Source organism: Pan paniscus, chromosome 22 (assembly GCF_029289425.2).
Source record: "Pan paniscus chromosome 22, NHGRI_mPanPan1-v2.0_pri, whole genome shotgun sequence".
Classification (NCBI taxonomy): domain Eukaryota; kingdom Metazoa; phylum Chordata; class Mammalia; order Primates; family Hominidae; genus Pan; species Pan paniscus.
This window is the reverse complement of record NC_073271.2, coordinates 29,542,777-29,561,936: the sequence shown is the minus strand read 5'-3', so window position 1 is coordinate 29,561,936 and position 19,160 is coordinate 29,542,777. Positions and strand designations below refer to the sequence as shown.

Here is a 19,160-nt window from a genome sequence, read left to right as displayed (position 1 = left end):
TTACAATGTACTGTGGTCTAGTTTTCTTGATATTCCTTCTGCTTGGTGTATATTGAGTTTCTTGGATCTGTAGGTTTATAGTTCATCAATAAATCTAGATTCTTTTCAGCCATTATTTCTTCAAGCATTTTTTGTGTCCACTCCACCCTCCCTCTGGGATTTCAATTACAGGTTATAATAGGCTGCTCAAAGTTGTCTCACAGCTTGCTAATGGTCAGATTTTTTTTTCCTCTTTGTGTTTCAGTTTGGATAGTTTCTATTGTTACATTTTAAAATTAATCTCGGCTGGGCATGGTGGCTCACACCTATAATCTCAACACTTTGGGAGGCCAAGGCGGGTGGATCACTTGAGGTCAGGAGTTTGAGACCAGCCTGGCCAACATGGTGAAACCTCATCTCTACTAAAAATACAGACATTAGCTGGGCATGGTGGTGCATGCCTGGAATCCCAGCTACTCGGAAGGCTGAGGCCAGAGAATCACTTGAACCTGGGAGGCTGAGGTTGCAGTGAGCTGAGATCACACCATTGCTGAGCAACAGAGCGAGACTTCATCTCAAAATAAATAAATACATAAATAAATAAAATTAATCTCTCTATTGTCACTTTGAAGAATTAAATTAATCTCTACTTCTACAATGTCTGATCTATGCCATCCAGTGATTTTTTCATCTCAGACATTGTATTTTCTCTCTCTAGAAGCTTGATTGGGTCTTTAAAAATATTTCTGATGTCTTCCCTTAACATGCTCATGCCCTCTTCCACCTTCTTGAACACACAGAGTATATTTATAGCTATCTCAGGGTCCTTGTCCAATTGTCTGTGTCATTTCTGCATCTGCTTCTACTGATTTTTTTCTGCTTCTGTTTACTCTTCATTTTGGACCTATTTTCCCTTATTTGGTGCTTTGCATACAATTTGTTGGGACTGGATCTTTGCTAGTCCTTTAAATGTTTTTAAGCTTTGTTTTGGGATGCAGTTAGGTGACTCAGAAACAATCAGAAACAATTTGATCCTTTTATGTCTCTTAAGCTTTGTTATAGGCAGGACCAGAGCAGCTGTAGCCCAGGACTGATTTGTCCCCCTACTAAGGCAGTCATACCCTTTGAGTGTTTCCACGCTCTGATGCTTCATGTATTCCAAGGTTTCTCTACTCGACTTGTGAGAGTATGAACTCTCTTCCAGCCTTGTGGTAGCTCTGGGACATGTTCTTTCCAGTGGTTCTTTCCTTCCCTTGGGTAGTTTCCTCTTATGTATAGACTGATCAGTACTCAGCCACAGACTGAAGGAGCACCCCCTGCAGATCTCCTGCGTTCCCTCTGTGTGGCTGGCTGTACGCTGCATGGCAAACTCTAGCCATGTGGTCTCCCCCCACTCTCAGACCACCATGCTCTACCTGGATTTCCCCTTGTGGCCTTGACACTCCTGGTTTTGAAAGATGTTTGGCAGTTTCTGCTGTCTTATATGTCAAAGACATGTGACTGACAGCCTTCTGGGGATATGATAAGTTGTTATGAAGACATTTTAGGCAGTCTTAGAGATTAAGTTTAAGTTCAGATTCAACACTTTGTGGTGGTAGATGAATCCACTTAAATGACAATTGGATGAACAGAAACCTTGTATGCTCAGGTGGACATAGTTGACAGCTGTGTCATCTATGTGCTCTGCCCAGAGGCTGGCAAGTTATCAGGCAGCCTGTATGCTTCCTGTGTGCTGGACCTGTTCTAAGCTCTGGGGTACAACCTCTTTTATTTACGTCTCTGGTCACTCCTCTGTTTCCCTTGCAAGCTGATCCTCCACTCCCTGCCTACTACCTTTTGAAGTCTCTTAAAGCTCTGTTCTTGGCCTTAAGAAACTCCTTGTTATTTTTCTGTCTCTGGGTGAACTCATGTGTACTTAGGACTCCAATTATTGCTTATATGCCAGTGAGTCACAGATGTCCCTTTCCAGGCCTAAACCGTATATCCAGATTCCTACTTCACATCCCTTCTTGGGTTGCTGACATTTCAAATCCAAAACATTTAGTATGCCCACAGCTCAACTCATGGCCCTGAAGTGTCCCATCTCTCTGCTCCCGCCTCCTTATCCTCTCTCACTTTGCCGAGATAATTCCCCCTCTTCTTTTGGATCTCAGTTCAGTCACCACTCCTCAGGAAAACCTTTCCTGACCTCTCTAACTAGGTCTGATCCTTATGTTTCACTCTGAGGATACTGTGTACCTCTCATTTATAGCATTTTTTTATAGTTGGAATTTTATATTTATTTGATTGTCTCCTTATTAGACCCTTAGCTCCATTAGGGAGCAAGTTTGTCTGGACTCAGTCTCACCCCAGCACTTAGGTGCTTGGTACGTAGCTAGTTTTCAGTGCACAATAATTATTTGTTGAAGGAATGAAGAATTGCAGCATGGTCTATTGTAGGGTGCTTCAGTTACTGTAATTTAGATATGGTAGGCTCCTGGAGACATAAAATGGCCCTAATGCCTGTCACTATGAGAATGGTCTCTCTCTCTTTTTTTTTGATTTATTGATTCATTTTTTTGTTTCTGAGTCATAGAGAAATGTCTCTTTTCCTTACAAGTTGCCTGTTAATAACTTCCCAGGCTTTAAGAAAGAATACAGTTATGCTCAGCCATTGTAGTTAACAGACTGCTTTACAAAATAAGCAAATTAAGACCAACACTGCCATGATGTCTAATTTAATTTTTAAAATTGATAGGAATCAGTGAAGTACCTGTCAAAGCATATTGAGAAAATGAATTCTGTGTTGCTTGTTCCATCGGTTTTTTCCTCATGATTTGTTTTCCTATCTTTCTAGCACTCTGATCTACAAATTTGGAAGAACCGAAGAGCTATGGACCTGAGATCACTTCTTAAGTCACATTTTCCTTTTGTTATATTCTGTTTGTAGATAGGTTTTTTATCTCTCAGTACACATTGCCAAATGGAGTAGATTGTACATTAAATGTTTTGTTTCTTTACATTTTTATGTTCTGAGTTTTGAAATAGTTTTATGAAATTTCTTTATTTTTCATTGCATAGACTGTTAATATGTATATAATACAAGACTATATGAATTGGATAATGAGTATCAGTTTTTTATTCCTGAGATTTAGAACTTGATCTACTCCCTGAGCCAGGGTTACATCATCTTGTCATTTTAGAAGTAACCACTCTTGTCTCTCTGGCTGGGCACGGTGGCTCATGCCTGTAATCCCAGCACTTTGGGAGGCCGAGGCGGGCCGATTGCTTGAGGTCAAGTGTTTGAGACCAGCCTGGCCAACATGGCGAAACCCCATCTACTAAAAATACAAAAATTAGCCAGGCATGGTGGTGGGTGCCTGTAATCCCAGCTACCTGGGAGGCTGAGGCAGGAGGATCGCTTGAACCCTGGGGCAGAGGTTGCAGTGAGCTGAGTTTGCGCCACTGCGCTCTAACCTGCCCCCAGGCTAGAAAGTGAAAACTCCCTCTCAAGAAAGACCACTCTCAGTATCTCTGATTTCTGAAGATGTACAAAAAAATATAGCTTCATATATCTGGAATGAGCACTGAGCCATAAAAGGTTTTCAGCAAGTTGTAACTTATTTTGGCCTAAAAATGAGGTTTTTTTGGTAAAGAAAAAATATTTGTTCTTATGTATTGAAGAAGTGTACTTTTATATAATGATTTTTTAAATGCCCAAAGGACTAGTTTGAAAGCTTATTTTAAAAAGAATTCCTCTAATATGACTTTATGTGAGAAGGGATAATACATGATCAAATAAACTCAGTTTTTTATGGTTACTGTAAAAAGACTGTGTAAGGCAGCTCAGCACCATGCTTCTCGTAAAAGCAGCTTAAATTATCCACTGGGGTTATCTTTTGACAACTTGCCATTATCTGATGTTACACAATTCAATAGCAAGCAAGTTTGAGACAATCGCAGTTTAAAAGCATGAACCATTTAACAAAAAGTGGAATAATTAAAGATAAAGCACTTCTTCCCAAAGGGAATTATCACCTAGTGAAAAATTATGCGTTTCATCTACTCAGTTACCGACTGCAAGTCTCTCCTTGCTCTAGCTCTCAAGCTTTGGGTGAATATTCCTGTGAAATATATCTTCAACTTGAAAGTTCATACTCCAATCAAAAACTCCTTTTACTGAGTTTGCAGTACTGTATTTGCACTGTTTGTATTCCTCTGGGCCCTTATTGCTACTTTTGCTTTCCTTTGTTACATAGATTTTGTGTTGCACTTTTTCTCCAGAGGGGTGTTGTAGAGCCTTGGTTGTATGAATAATACCAGTGGTAGTGTCCACGGCTCTAATGTAAGCCCATTTGGCATCACTCCTCTCCTCTCTCTGAGAGGATTTCTTGTGCACAGAGTATGAAGCAGTTGTGGAGCGCTGTGCCTTTGTCAAGATACCATCTTGTTTGATGACTTCTTTCTTTGCTGTTTTTTCTTCAAAATGTTAGTAAGCTCTGTCATGCTTCTAGCAAATTGTAAGACTAATTATTTGTTTCCACCTCATAACCTGTTGCAATAAATATTACTTCTCATACAGTTTAATATTGTTGTTTGTTGGAGAAAATGAACCATAAAAATTGATTTGCTGTTCAGTTTTCAGTTATTCAAGTACACCCAATTAAAGATGCAGTTATGTTTATAAAATTAGAAGAAATAGATTTGTAAAATGCTTATGTGAGGGTTATTGAAGGTTTCCCTGAAGACTGACTGGAAATGGTGGCTGTTTTTTTCTATTTCTGACTCTGCCATGAATTTTTTTTTTTTTTTTTAAAGACAATATCTCACTCTGTTGCCTAGGCTGGAGTGCAGTAGTGCAACCACAGCTCACTGCACCTTCAAATGCTGGAGCTCAAGCAATCCTCTTACCTCCGCTTTCCAAGCAGCTGGGACCACAGGTACGTGTCATCACGTCTGGTTAATTAAAAAAAAAATGTTTTGGGAGGCCTAGGTGGGCGGATCACAAGGTCAGGAGATCGAGACCATCCTGGCTAACATGGTGAAACCCTGTCTGTACTAAAAATACAAAAAAATTAGCCGGGCGTGGTGGGGGTCACCTGTAGTCTCAGCTACTTGGGAGGCTGAGGCAAGAGAATGGCGTGAACCTGGGAGGCGGAGCTTGCAGTGAGCCAAAATCGTGCCACTGCACTCCAGCCTGGGCAACAGAGCAAGACTCCATGTCAAAAAGAAAAAAAAAAAGTTGTTTTTTGTAGAGACGGGGGTCTCACTATGCTGTTCTGGGTGAACTGGTCTCAACACATCCACCTGCCTCAACCTCACAAAGTGCTAGGTTGACAGGCATGAGCCACCACACCCAGCCCTGAATTTGTTTTTTAGTTGTGCGCAAATCACTTAATTTTCTGTTTCTTCATTTTAAAAAAAAGAGATAATGTGGTCAGGCATGGGGGCTCACGCCTGTAATCCCAGCACTTTGGGAGGCCGAGGCGGGCAGATCACGAGGTCAGGAGTTCGAGACCAGCCTGGCCAACATACTGAAACCCGGTCTGTACTAAAAATACAACAAATTAGCCAGGCGTGGTGGTGCACCCCTGTAATCCCAGCTACTCGGGAGGCTGAGGCAGGGAGAATTGCTTGAACCCGGGAGGCAGAGGTTGCAGTGAGCCAAGATTGCGCCACTGCACTCCAGCTTGGGTGACAAAGCGAGACTCCGTCTAAAAAATAAAAAATAAATAAAAACGTAAAAGAGATAATGTTAGTATCCACTCTTAGAAATATTATGAGTTAGGGCAGAATCTTTGGTAATCATCTACAAATGCATATGATTCCCTTACTAAGGTTCTCAAGCTGTCACATAGATTCAGTGGTCATTGAATCTGAGTGTTTTTTGTGTGTGGACCAATATTATCAGAGTATTCCATTTTCTTGCTCTAAGATCCTTGTATTCCTTGTGCTGTTGCCACTGAGTAAAAACCCAGAGGCTGTATTTTTCCAGTATATATTTGTGTGTGTGTGTGTGTGTGTGTGTGTGTGTGTGTGTATATTTCTATACACAAGACGTTGACTTGACATTGATTTGCATCAACATAATGAAACTGGAAGACTGAAAGATTGATGATATCAAACCATATAATTTGGCCCCTTGAGCAAGAGCCCCCAGAGGGTTTGACATGGGTGCATTGAACTCATGATCTCTACATTTTTCCCCAGTGGAAGGGTTTTCAGTCACAACATCAACTCAGGAGTCTTTGTTTTCATTGTTCTTTTTTATGGAGTCCTTTTTACAGTGTCTCACTCTTGCCCAGGCTGGAACGCCGTGGTGTGATTATAGCTCACTACTGCCTTGAACTCCTTGGCTCAAGCAGTCCTCCCCTCAGTCTACTGAGTAGCTAGGACTATAGGTGTGCACCACCACACTCAGCTCTCCTTTTTAGATTTAGTTGCACCTTTCCCAAGTTGCTTGTAGAACACTGGTGGCCCTGAAGGTGTACCTGAGAAAAGGTGTGTGTGTCAAAGAAGCTTGGGAAACCCTGGGCTGAACTAGGTCTAAACATGTTTTTTCTTTCTTTATTTCTTGATTTTTTTTTTTTTTTCAGATGGAATTTTGCTCTTGTCACCCAGGCTGGAGTGTAGTGGTGCAATCTCGGCTCACTGCAACCGCTGTCTCCCAGGTTCAAATGGTTCTCGTGCCTCAGCCTCCCGAGTAGCTGGGGTTACAGGTGGGTACCATCATACCCGGCTAATTTTTGTATTTTTAGTAGAGACATGGTTTCACCATATTGGCCAGGCTGGTCTCAAATTCCTGACCCCAGGTGATCCACCCGCCTCGGCCTCCCAAAGTGCTGGGATTACAGGCGTGAGCCACTGCGCCCCGCCTTCTTGCTTAGTTTTTTTTTTTTAAGTGTGTATTGTATGTCTTTAGGAGGAAGGTGTCAATTATATGGTGTTTTCTATTACTGAGACTTGGAAATTTATCTCCTGGAACATGTTGAAAAATGTAATTTGGGGCCAGGCACAGCGGCTCTCGCCTGTACTCCCAGTACTTTGGGAGTCCAAGGTGGGCAGATTACTTGAGGTCAGGAGTTCGAGATCAGCCTGGCCAACATGGTGAAACCCATCTCTACTAAAAATACAAAAAATTAGCCAAGTATGGTGGTGCATGCCTGTAATCCCAGCTACTTGGGATGCTGAGGCAGGAGAATTGCTTGAGCCCAGGAGGCAGAGGCTGCAGTGAGCTGAGATCAAGCCACTGTACTCCAGTGTGGGCAACAGAGCAAGACTGTCTAAAAAAAAAAATAAGAAAAAAAAAAATAAAAGAAAAATGTAATTTGGGGAAAGTGCTGCTATGGTGGCTTTAGAATAGATAGAACACAGGGAATTAACAAAAGGAGAGGAAAATGTTTAGGTGTGGGCATGGCTGGCTTTGGGAAAAGCCTGTGGCCAGCCTGATTATGGGGAATAAAAATGGTGGCAGGAGGGCACAGTAGGAAGAATTCTTCCAATTGCGTTGTTACTAGATAGTTGTGGTTTGGGCGCTGGGTTTCTCGGAGGCCTATGGATTTAAGTTTAGGTTGGTTTACTTCTCCCTTATTCCCTTATTCTGGCACTGCCACTTATTAGCTATTTGACTGCAAGACTGTTTCCCTGTCTGTAAGTATGTTTGAGAATTAATCTGAGGAAATGCTTAACAAAGTTCCTGGAAATAATAAGTGATTCACACAAGTAGGCTTTTTTTTTCCTTTTTTTTTTTTTTGAGACAGTCTCACTCTGTCATCCAGGCTGGAGTGCAGTGGCTCACTGCAGCCTCAGCCTCCTGGGTTCAAGCCATTCTCGTGCCTTGGCCTCCCAAGTAACTGGGATTGTAGGCACATGCCACCATGCCTGGCTAATTGTTTTTGTATTTTTAGTAGAGATGGGGTTTTGCCATGTTGCCCAGGCTGGTCTCGAACTTCTAACCTCAAGCGATCCGCCAGCCTTGGCCTCCCAAAGTGCAGGGAATTACAGGCGCCGTGCCCGGCATTTCTTATGATGACTTTTGAAGGGATGTTTCCTTTCTCATCTGATGACTTTTTAGCTTTTTGCCACAAGGTGGCATGCCATGCTAAGAAAAACAAGACTTCCAAGTTTAGAGCCTGCCAGAGCATTTTTTTGTAGCACTTTTATCACAGCTTAAGTAATTTTACGTAGGGTTTTGGATAGCAGTAAATGCCTCTTCAATTCTTTCAGCTGTGGCAGATAGGATATTTTAAATTTCTTTGAGTAAGTATGGCAGGACAGGCTGCCTAGACCCTCATGGATTATGCCAGTGTAGAGAGCGCTGGGTCTTTGATTTGGGGAGCATGTTGACCTCTTCCCCACCCCAGAGGTCTAGACATAAAACCAGAGAGCTCTCCAAAAAGGATGTAAATTGTGCTCTTTTCCAGCAGCAGTTTCTGTTTTTTTTTTTTTTTTTTGAGACTGGGTCTCACTCTGTCACCCTCCGCCTCCCAGGCTCAAGCGATCCTCCCACCACAGCCTTCCAAGTAGCTCAGGTGCATGCCACTACATCCTGGCTAATTGTTAATGTTTTGTAGAGATGGGGTTTCACCATGTTACCCAGGCTGGTCTCGAACTCCTGGGCTCAAAGGATCTGCCTACCTCAGCCTCCTAAAGTGCTGGGATTACAGGTATGAACCACTGCACCCAGCCAGCAGTTTCTTTTGTTTCTTTTCCTTTCTTTCTTTCTTTCTTTTTTTTTTTTTTTGGTAAAGAGATGGAGTCTCACTATTTTACCCAGGCTGGAGTACAGTGGCTTTCACAGGCATGAACATTGCACACTTCGACCTGGAACTCTTGAGCTCAAGTGCTCAAGTGACCCTCCAGCCTCAGCCTCCCAAGTAGCTGGGACTATAGTACAGGTCTGTACTCCAACAGTTTCTACTCCTGGTGCCAAAAACATTATTCAGTATGATCAATGTACTTCCCTCCCACCATGGAAGTTGTGAGTTTAGAAATTAACCTTTTTTTTTTGAGACAGGGTCTGGCTCTGTCACCCAGGCTGGAGTGCAGTGGTGTGAGCTCGGCTCACTGCAACCTCTGCCTCCTAGGCTCAAGAGATCCTCTCACCTCAGCCTCCTGAGTAGCTTGGACTACAGACGCACGCCACCATGCCTGGCTAATTGTATTTTTTGTAGAGACACGGTTTCACCATGTTGCCCAGATTGGTCTGGAGCTCCTGAGCTCAAGCGGTCTGCTCACCTCAACCTCCCAAAGTGCTAGGATTACAGGCGTGAGCCACTGCGCCCAGCCTGAGATTAACTTTTTATGTTGAAATTACATCAGACTTACCAGGAGAGTTATAAAAATAGCACAAAGAGGCCAGGCATGGTGGCTCACGCCTATATCTCAGTGCTTTGGGAGGCCAAGGTGGGCGGATCACCGGAGGTCAGGAGTTCAAGACCAGCTTGGCCAACATGGTGAAATCCCATCTCTACTAAAAATACAAAAATTAGCCAGGCATAGTGGCAGGTGCCTATAATCCCAGCTACTTGGGAGGCTGAGGCAGGAGAATCGCTTGAACCCAGGAGGCAGAAGTTGCACTGAGCCAAGACCCTGCCATTGCACTCCAGCCTGGGCGACAGAGCGAAACTCTGTAAAAAAAAAAACAAAAAAAAAAAAAAAAAAAAACCCACAAAGAATTCCTGTATAACCTTCAGATTCCCAGAAGTTAACATTTTACTACATTTGCTTTGGTCTGTTATTTTAAATGTTTGGCAGCATGTTGCAGATGTGACGCCTGTTTACTTACCCTTGAATCCTGTGTATATTTCCCCCCAAACATCACTGCGATACGATGCCAAAGTCAGAAAATTAACATTGATACAGTACTTTGTGCCTTATTCAAATTCTTCAGATTACCCCTGTAATGTACTTTATAGTAAAGAAAAAAACCTCTATTTTTCTGTGGCAGGATCCTGCCCATGGTCACACGTTGCATTTAGTCGTCATATCCCTGCAGTGTCTCTTATATTTGGAATGGTTCTTCAGTCTTTGTCTTCTGTGACTAGGCATTTGGAACTTGAGTGGCTTACGTATCAGGGCTACTAGCAGTTGCTGTGTGCCTTTGTGTTCTGTTTAGGTCAACAGCACCTGTGGGGTTGTGCGGTGCACAGCCTACAGGAATGTACCCACAGCCCCAACTACTGGTGCTCCACTATTTTAGTAGTTAGCATGGGGCTGGCCACTTGAGAAGTGTCTGGATCTGGAGGACACTTGAAGGTACTCACAGTTGTATTAAGGGTCACAGGAAAATTTCAGAAAGTAAATAGTCAAGAAACACATTAGTTTGATTGATTAATTGAATTTTATGCCAGGCAAAATTTTGTACCTGCCCATCTCCAAGGACCTCAGGGTCCTCCTACCTGGACTTACCAGCTCTTTAAGGGTTTGACCCTCTCTTAGGCTTTTCAGATACAAAAATACTCTTATTACCCACAGAGAATAGATCAGATATTTTTATTCACCTGAATGTAGAAATGAAACGAGTTGAATTAATATTTACAGTTATTATACATTGTTACTCATACCACTATTTAATTTCAAGGAAAATCATTAATATCATATGTTGTGCTTTTTGTTTTGATTTGTTTTGTTTTTTTTTTGTTTGTTTTTTTTTTGAGACAGAGTCTCTCTCTGTTAGCCCAGGCTGGAGTGCAGTGGCACGATCTTGCTCACTGCAACCTCCGCCTCCCAGGTTCAAGCGATTCTCATGCCTTAACCTACTGAGTAGCTGGAACTACAGATATGCACCATCATGCCTGGCTAATTTTTGTATTTTTAGTAGAGACGGGGTTTCTCCATGTTGGCCAGGCTGGTGTCGAACTCCTGACCTCAAGTGATCTGCCTGCCTCTGCCTCCCAAAGTGCTGGGATTACAGGCGTGAGCCAGCGCGCCTGGCCACATATCATTTGATGTTTATGTTGTAGCTAGGTATATGGATGTAAAGTAACCCTGAGGGTCTGCCTCCCTCCTCTTTTTTTGATAACTGAGGGGCCCAGAGAAGCTAGTGCTGCCTGTATTTCTACAATGGGATGAATTTTTAGGCTATCATTTTTTAGGAATGTCTAGGTGTCATTCCTAGAGCATTGGCAAGTTGCCCTGACCAGAGTCCTCTCCTTAGCAATGGGTGGCTCTGAGGCCCCAGGTCCCAAGTAACCACTCTGACCAGTTTCCATACCCTCCCAAGCGTAGCCAGCTGTTTTCCCTCACCACAGACTGGAAACAAGGAGAAAGACGTCACTTTCACTTCATTCCCGTGGGACAGTCCTTGAGTCTTAAGGGAGGCTGGGAGTGGCAGTGAAGGGCGGGGAGGCGTGACTGCATCTCCGGAAACTGCTGGGGTGGAGTCTCACTTCTCATCAAACAGAAGGACAGCTGGGGATGTTCTCATCTCAAATAGAGACTATTTGGCAAACAGCAAATATATTTTGAAGGGCTCTGGGCGCCTCAGAGATGTGACTGCATAGTGTGGAAGTTGTCAGAATCAAAATGGAGTCACTTGTGCTTCAAACAAACAAGCAAACAAACAAAAAACCCTGACAAATAGAGCTGGGGAAGGCCATGAAGGATTCTCATGCAAAAATGCTTGATAACAAAAATGATCACAAGGCCGGGCGTGGTGGCTCATGCCTGTAATCCCAGCATTTTAGAAGGTTGAGGCAGGTGGATCACTTGAGGTCAGGAGTTCAAGACCAGCCTGGGCAACATGGCAAAATCCCATCTCTACTAAAAATACAAAAAATTAGCCAGGCATGGTGGCGGATGCCTGTAGTCCCAGCTACTAAGGAGGCTGAGACAGGAGAATTTCTTGAATCCAGGAGGCAGACGTTGCAGTGAGCTGTGATTGCATCACTGCCCTCCAGCTTGGGTGACAGAGCAAGACTCTGTCTCTAAATAAATAAATAAATAAATAAATAAATAAAAATGATCACGAAAGACTGCAAAAATCTCAACCTTGCACAAAGCCCTTCACCGCCTTACACAACAAACACTTTTATGAGGACATCTGCCCAACAACTGCCTGTCTAACCTTGGAATGGCATCCCCCTTGCTATTGATCCTTATAGCCAAGGATAATTATCTTAAAACAGTGATCTAATCCTCATTTTTTCCTTTAAGAACCTTTGTTTTCCTTCATCTTCCTAAATATGTACATAGTTCACTCTGGCACACGTGTTCCCCTTGTAATACCCTATTCCCAAATCAGTATCATTTCCTTTCAGAGAGCCTCTCTCTGTTGTGGCGCTTCAAAGACATAGTGGCCATAGTGACTATGCAGGCTTCTTTAAATGTTATGTACCAAGAAGTCCTTTTTTTTTTTTTTTGAGACAGATTCTTGCTCTGTTGCCCAGGTTGAGGTGCAGTGGTGTCATCTGGGCTCACTGCAACTTCCACCTTGTGGGTTCAACCGATTCTCCTGCCTCAGCCTCCTGAATAGCTGGGATTACAGGCACCTGCCACCGCGCTGGGCTGATTTTTGTATTTTTAGTAGAGACAGGGTGTCGCCATGTTGGCCAGACTGATCTTGAACTCCTGACCTCAGGCGATCAGCTCATCTGAGCCTCCCAAAATGCTGGGATTACAGGTGTGAGCCGCTGTGCCCTGCCAGAAGTCCATTTTATGTGATTTAAACACTATGGACAGAGACGTTATTTTATTTTATTATTATTTTTTGAGACAGAGTCTTGCTCTGTCGCCCAGGTGGAGGGCAGTGGTGCAATCTTGGCTCACTGCAACCTCTGCCTCCCAGGTTCAAGTGATTCTCCTGCCTCAGCCTCCTGAGTAGCTGGGATTACAGGCACACATCACCACGCCCGGCTAATTTTTGTATTTTTAGTAGGGACGGGGTTTCACCATGGTGGTCAGGCTGGTCTCAAACTCCTGACCTCATGATCCCTCCTGCCTCAGCCTCCCAAAGTTCTGGGATTACAAGCGTGAGCCCCCGCACCCGGCCTATTTTATTATTATTTTTGAGACAGAGTCTCGCTCTGTCACCAGGCGTGCAGTGGCACGATCTCTGCTCACTGCAACCTCTGCATCCCAGGTTCAAGCAATTCTCCTGCCTCAGCCTCCTGAGTAGCTGGTACTAGAGGCGCATGTTGCCATGCCTGGCTTTTTTTTTTTTTTTTTTGTATTTTAGTAGAGACAGGGTTTCACCATGTTGCCCAGGCTGGTCTCAAACTCCAGAGCTCAGGCAGTCCGCCCACCTCGGCTTCCCAAAGTGCTAGGATTACAGGCGTGAGCCACCACGCCTGGCCAGAGACGTGATGTTAAAAGATATAAATGTCTCAGAGGCAGATGACCCAAGCCCTGGCTAGGAACTGAGATGTTCCCCAGGAAGGTAATTGCTGGGCGGGAGGCAGCTAGTTTCTTCAGTGTAGCATATCGGCTGCTGCCCTACGAAGTCTCCTTTCTTTGCCCCTACCATGGCTCCAGCTCCTGCCCTGGGGCTTCCCCTCTTCACCCCCATGCCAATCAGCTCCTCTGAAGCTTCCCTCTCCTTCACCTTCTGGGTTCTTTTTATTCTTTTCTTTTTTGAGTTGGGGTCTCACTGTGTCACCCAAGCTGGAGTGCAGTGGCATGATCTAGGCTCACTGCAACCTCAGCCTCCCAGGTTCAAGCAATTCCCTTCGCTCAGCCTCCTGAGTAGCTGGGATTACAGGCATGCACCACCATGCCCAGCTAATTTTTGTATTTTTAGTAGAGACGGTATTTCACCATGTTGGTCAGGCTGGTCTCAAACTCCTGGCCTCAAATGATCCGCCCACCTCAGCCTCCCAAAGTGCTGGGATTACAGGTGTGAACCACTACATGCAGCTTACCTTCTGGGTTCTAATAAATATTTATGAACAGTGAAATTTGAATATCATAGAATTTTCATGTGTGATGAAATATTCTTCTTTTGACTTTTTCTCTAACTATTCCAAGATGTAAAAGCTAATCTTAGCACACGGGTTTTACAAAAACAGGGAATGGGCTGATTTGGCAAGTAGGTTATGGATTATGCCCTGTCAACGGATTATTTATAAGAGTGCTTCCAACTCAAAAATTTTGACTATGTACTTAGCTTGACTTTATTTTTCTTGAGACAGAGTCTTGCTCTGTTGCCCAGGCTGGAGTGCAGAGGTGCCATCTCAGCTCACTGCAACCTCCGCTTCTTGGGCTCAAGTGATTCTCCTGCCTCAGCTTCCCAAGTAGCTGGGATTACAGGTGTGAGCCACCACGCCCAGCTAATTTTTGTATTTTTAATAGAAACAGGTTTTCGCCATGTTGACCAGGCTTGTCTCAAACTCCTGACCTCATGATCCACCCACCTCAGCCTCCCAAAGTGCTCGGATTACAGGTGTGAGCCACTGCGTCTGGCCTTGACTAGTGTAAATACTAATCCCATCAATTAGTCATTTATTTTACTAAGGAGAATGAGGCATTTCATTTCAGAAAATACTATTTAAGGCTGGGCACAGTGGCTCACACCTGTAATCCCAGCACTTTGGGAGGCTGAGGTGAGCAGATCACCTGAGGTCAGGAGTTTGAGACCAGCCTGACCAACATAGTGAAACCCCATCTCTACTAAAAATACAAAAATTAGCTGGGTGTGGTGGCGCACATCTGTAATCCCAGCGACTCTGGAGGCTGAGGCACAAAAATCGCTTGAACCCGGAAGGCAGAGGTTGCAGTGAAGTGAGATTGTGCCACTGTGCTCCAGCCTGGGCAACAGGGTGAGACTCTGTCTCTAAATAAATAAATGGGGTGGCACAGATGCACTTACCCTAACAGAGTTGATCTGCCCTCTGTCCTGCTGAGCTCAAACTCTTTCCTGTTCTCCTGCTATAGATGTATCCTCCACTCCTCGCTGGGCACCATCCTGCTGCCCAACAGAAGAAGCTCTTCTGTCTCCGATTTCCTGAACGGTCTAAGGTAAGTCTTTACAACTCCTATCTACAACTTCTTCCTCCAAACTTGTCTACTTAAGGTGCACCTAATGCATACAACAGATGCTTCACAGGGAGACTTGTGTGCATGGGGTGGGAGTGGGCCTTGTTTTTCTAACTCTTGCCACTGCAGACAGCATGGTACACAATACTTAGTTAGCCACTTTCGCCGGACACGGTGGCTCACGCCTGTAATCTCAACCCTTTGGGAGACCAAGGTGGGTGGATCATGAGGTCAGGAGTTCGAGACCAGCCTGGCCAACATGGTGAAACCCCATCTCTACTAAAAATACAAAAATTAGCCAGGCATAGTGGTGCACGCCTGTAATCCCAGCTATTCGGGAGGCTGAGGCAGGAGAATTGCTTGAACCTGGGAGGTGGAGGTTGCAGTGAGCTGAGATTGCGCCACTGCACTCCAGCCTGGGCGACAGAGTGAGACTCTGTCTCAAAAGAAAGAAAAAAAAAAAGCCACTTTCTTACCAGCAGTACAGGGCCCCAACTGCCTCCCATGTAGCTGGGATTATAGGTGCCTGCCACCACACTCAGCTAATTTTTGTGCTTTTAGTAGAGACAGGCTTTCACCATGTTGGCCAGGCTGGTCTCGAACTCCTGACCTCAGGTGATCTGCCTGCCTCGGCCTCCCAAAGTGTTGGGATTACAGGTGTGAGCCACCATGCCCAGCCTATAAATGGATTTTAAATACATATCCTTTGAACAACAGAGCCCGACAGTACTGACACAATCAGATGACTTGCGTGCTCAGTAGATAACATTACTATTGATTAATCAGTTAATTATCTTTATTGCCCACAAATCCCTGCCTTGGTCAACACAGTGTGACTTGTCACATATAAATGAAGTGCTAATGTGCCTTCTGCAAATCCCCCTTATAACTTTTATATTTTTGAGACAGGGTCTCTTGCTCTGTTGCCAAGGCTGGAATGTAGTGGTGTAATCATTGCTCACTGCAGCCTTGAACTCCTAACTCCTAGGCTCAAATGATCCTCTGGTCTCAGCCTCCTGAGTAGCTGGGACTACGGGTGTGCACCACCACGACTAGCTAATTTTTTATTTTTTGTGAAAACAAGGTCTCACTATGTTGCCCAGGCTGTTCTCAAACTCCTGGCCTCAAGCGATCCTCCCATCTTGACCTCCCAAAGTGCTGGGATTACAGGCATGAGCCACCATGCCCAGCCCTCTTTTTTTTTTTTTGAGATAGGGTCTCGCTGTGCCTCCCACGCTGGAGTGCAGTGGCATCATTTCGGCTCATGGTAACCTCCGCCTCCCAGGCTAAAGCATCCTCCCACTTTAGCCTCTCAAGTAGCTGGGACTACAGGTGCATGTCATCATGCCTGGATAATTTTTGCATTTTTCATAGAGACAGGGTTTCACCATGTTGCCCAGGTGGGTCTAGAACTCCTGGCCTCAAGTGATCCACCCACCTCAGCCTCCCAAAGTGCTGGGATTATAGGCGTGGGCCACTGCACTAGGCCACGGCCTTCTTTATAACCTTTGGAGGATCAAGTGACATCCATAGGAAGTGTTTGCTGAGTTCCCATGAGGCCTCAGTAGCTCTAGCAGGTGTTAAGAAAAAACAAGTTTAGATTGAGTAATTTTAGAAAGCTGAAACTCTGTAGAAAATAGGCTACAATAAAGAAAAGACTTCACGTAGACTTTAAAAAACATGCACTATACAATCTTTTATTTCCAGTTTAAAAACAAAATCTTAAATTACTAGGAGTATATTTACAAGATTAATTACATTGTAAGCCAGCACACCATGGATGTACATGAAGGGCCACTCAGTGTCCCTCGCTGGGACAGGTTGTGTGACCTGCCCAAGGGGCTCCGGCTCATTTGCCAAAGTCAAGAAGACGACCAGGTCTTCTGACTACTCAGCCCAACCAATAATGAAAAAAGTATCAGAGATGTGTCATATCCATTTTGCTAACAAGCAATTACATGCCTTTTTAGTGTTTAAGAGAAGCCTTAATTTTCCTGGGATATCTCCGTAAAATCATTCTGGAAACTTGTTTGATTTTGAAAATTCTTTAAGAAAAAAAAAAAAAGCTTGTCACCCCCATGAGACCTGCTGTCTCAGACCTGCTGTCTCTCATGTCTGCAGGGACAGGCCTTTTAGAGGCAGCAAAAGGGAATACTGGTCTCTGGAAAGTCCAGACAGAACTCTAGCAGCTCCGATGGCTTGATGATCTCTTCCAGGGAGCCGGTGGGCTAGGCCCATGCTTTGCTTCAAAGCGTTTGGAGAACATCTTCTTGCTCCTTTTCCGGAAACGAGATAATGGACACAGAGTCCCAGACGTCATCCTTTGGTGAGCTGTCCTTGTCCAAGGCCTCTAAGATGGGCTGAGTTGGGTCCTTTAAATACTTGAGGAGGTTGGAAAGCAAAATTGTAATTAGTTTACCAGTTCAGTAAACCAGACCTTTTAACTTTAGTTTTTAATTCTTTTTTTTTTTTGAGATGGAGTCTCACTCTCGCCTAGGCTGGAGTGTAGTGGTGTGATCTCAGCTCACTGCAACCTCTGCTTCCCAGGTTCAAGCGATTCTCCTGCCTCAACCCTCCAAGTAGCTGGGACTACAGGTGCCCACCACCTCGCCCGGCTAATTTTGTATTTTTAGTAGAGACAGGGTTTCACTATGTTGGCCAGGCTGGTCTCAAACTCCTGATCGCAAATGAGCCACCCACCTCGGCCTCCCAAAGTGCTGGGATTATAGGCGTGAGCCACTACGCCTGGCCTACTTTAGTTTTAATTGGTATAGTTATTTTATTCAGATATAAGTTGATTCTGTCCACCAATGACATAACTTCTTTTTCTTTTTATTCAACAATGAAACAATTTTTTTTTTTTTTTGAGACGGAGTTTCACGTTGTTGCCCAGGCTGGAGTGCAGTGACACGATCTCGTCTCACTGCAACCTCTGACTCAGCCTCCCAAGTAGCTGGGATTTACAGGCATGCACCACCACACCCTGCTAATTTTGTATTTTAAGTAGAGACGGGGTTTCTCCATGTTGGTCAGGCTGTCTCGAACTCCTGACCTCAGGTGATCCGCCTGCCTCGGCCTCCCAAAGTGCTGGGATTACAGGTGTGAGCCACTGCACCCGGCAACAATTTTTTATTGTTGTTGAGTCAGTCTCTCTTTTTTTTTTTTTTTTTTTTTTGAGACGGAGTCTTGCTCTGTCGCCCAGGCTGGAGTGCAGTGGCGCGATTTCGGCTCACTGCAAGCTCCGCCTCCCAGGTTCACGCCATTCTCCTGCCTCAGCCTCCCGAGTAGCTGGGACTACAGGCGCCCGCTACCACGCCCGGCTAATTTTGCCCAGGCTGGAGTGCAGTGGCGCGATCTCGGCTCACTGCAACTTCCGCCTCCTGGGTTCAAGCGATTCTTCTGCCTCAGCCTCCCGAGTAGCTGGGACTACAGGCGCATGCCACCATGCCTGGGTAATTTTTGTATTTTTAGTAGAGACAGGGTTTCACCCTGTTGGCCAGGATGGTCTCGATCTCCTGACTTCATGATCCACCCACCTCGGCCTCTCAAAGTGCTGGGATTACAGGCATGAGCCACCGCACCCAGCCAACAACTTCTAATAGTTGAACACTCCTTACCCATCTCAGTAATCACTTTAATACTCATCCCAGGGCTGACCATGTTAATATGCTGAGAGTTTAAAAGGGCAAAACTCAGGAAAAACAAGTTTTGTTTTTTGTTTTTTTCTTCTGATTTTCTGATTGGAAGAAAAGCAAGTTCTTCCTTGCAACCCTCAGTGTAGGCCTGTGGGTTATTAATCTTAAGACGTCTCTAAAATTGTAACCTTTCAGTGAAGGAGGGACTGGGGGCTCTTGTTCAGCTGTGATGGGGAAAAAGAGGGCAAGTTCACAAGCATCGGTCTCAGGCACTCCTCCACCCCTCCCCTTGCATCAGCGCACAGCAAGCAGAGAATCTGGGAGCGAGGGCCTTAGGCCTTAACATATAAAGGGGTGTTTCCCAGCGATTAATTTCCCTTTTGCTCCCGCAGGCTTTAGGCTTAGCCATAGATTCACCAAGTTACCAAGAATCTAGTGTCTAGCTCTTGGAAATGCCGAAAGATACTGAAAGACAATAAGCTTGTAGCTGACTGACTGAAAGAGGAACAAAACCAAAACATGTACCCTTGTGAAACCCCAGAATTATAAGTGAAACATGATTCACTGTTCCCATGTAACTCAGAGACCTTTGGC

General features: G+C 44.6%; 2 protein-coding genes across 12 annotated transcripts in view; one reads left to right on the top strand and one right to left on the bottom strand.

Moving 5' to 3' along the window:
• Positions 1–19,160, top strand: part of TMEM50B (transmembrane protein 50B) — a 57,627-nt gene that overhangs the window by 35,968 nt on the left and 2,499 nt on the right. For 3 of the 9 annotated variants that reach the window (XM_034947939.3, XM_063601305.1, XM_055105253.2), the window contains 4 exons: positions 2,816–4,898; positions 6,555–6,677; positions 14,830–14,913; positions 17,053–17,257. In XM_034947939.3, coding sequence (XP_034803830.1) covers positions 2,816–2,861 — 46 coding nt within the window. In that variant the 3' untranslated portion in view covers positions 2,862–4,898; positions 6,555–6,677; positions 14,830–14,913; positions 17,053–17,257. Of the gene's footprint in view, positions 1–2,815; positions 4,899–6,554; positions 6,678–8,531; positions 8,625–14,829; positions 14,914–17,052; positions 17,258–19,160 lie in introns of all 9 variants that reach the window. The other 6 variants (XM_063601306.1, XM_063601307.1, XM_063601309.1 and 3 more) reach the window with 6 other exon arrangements.
• Positions 16,613–19,160, bottom strand: part of IFNGR2 (interferon gamma receptor 2) — a 34,059-nt gene continuing 31,511 nt past the window's right edge. For all 3 annotated transcript variants that reach the window (XM_034947937.3, XM_063601303.1, XM_014343157.5), the window contains one exon: positions 16,613–17,312. In XM_034947937.3, coding sequence (XP_034803828.1) covers positions 17,178–17,312 — 135 coding nt within the window. In that variant the 3' untranslated portion in view covers positions 16,613–17,177. The remainder of the gene's footprint in view (positions 17,313–19,160) is intronic.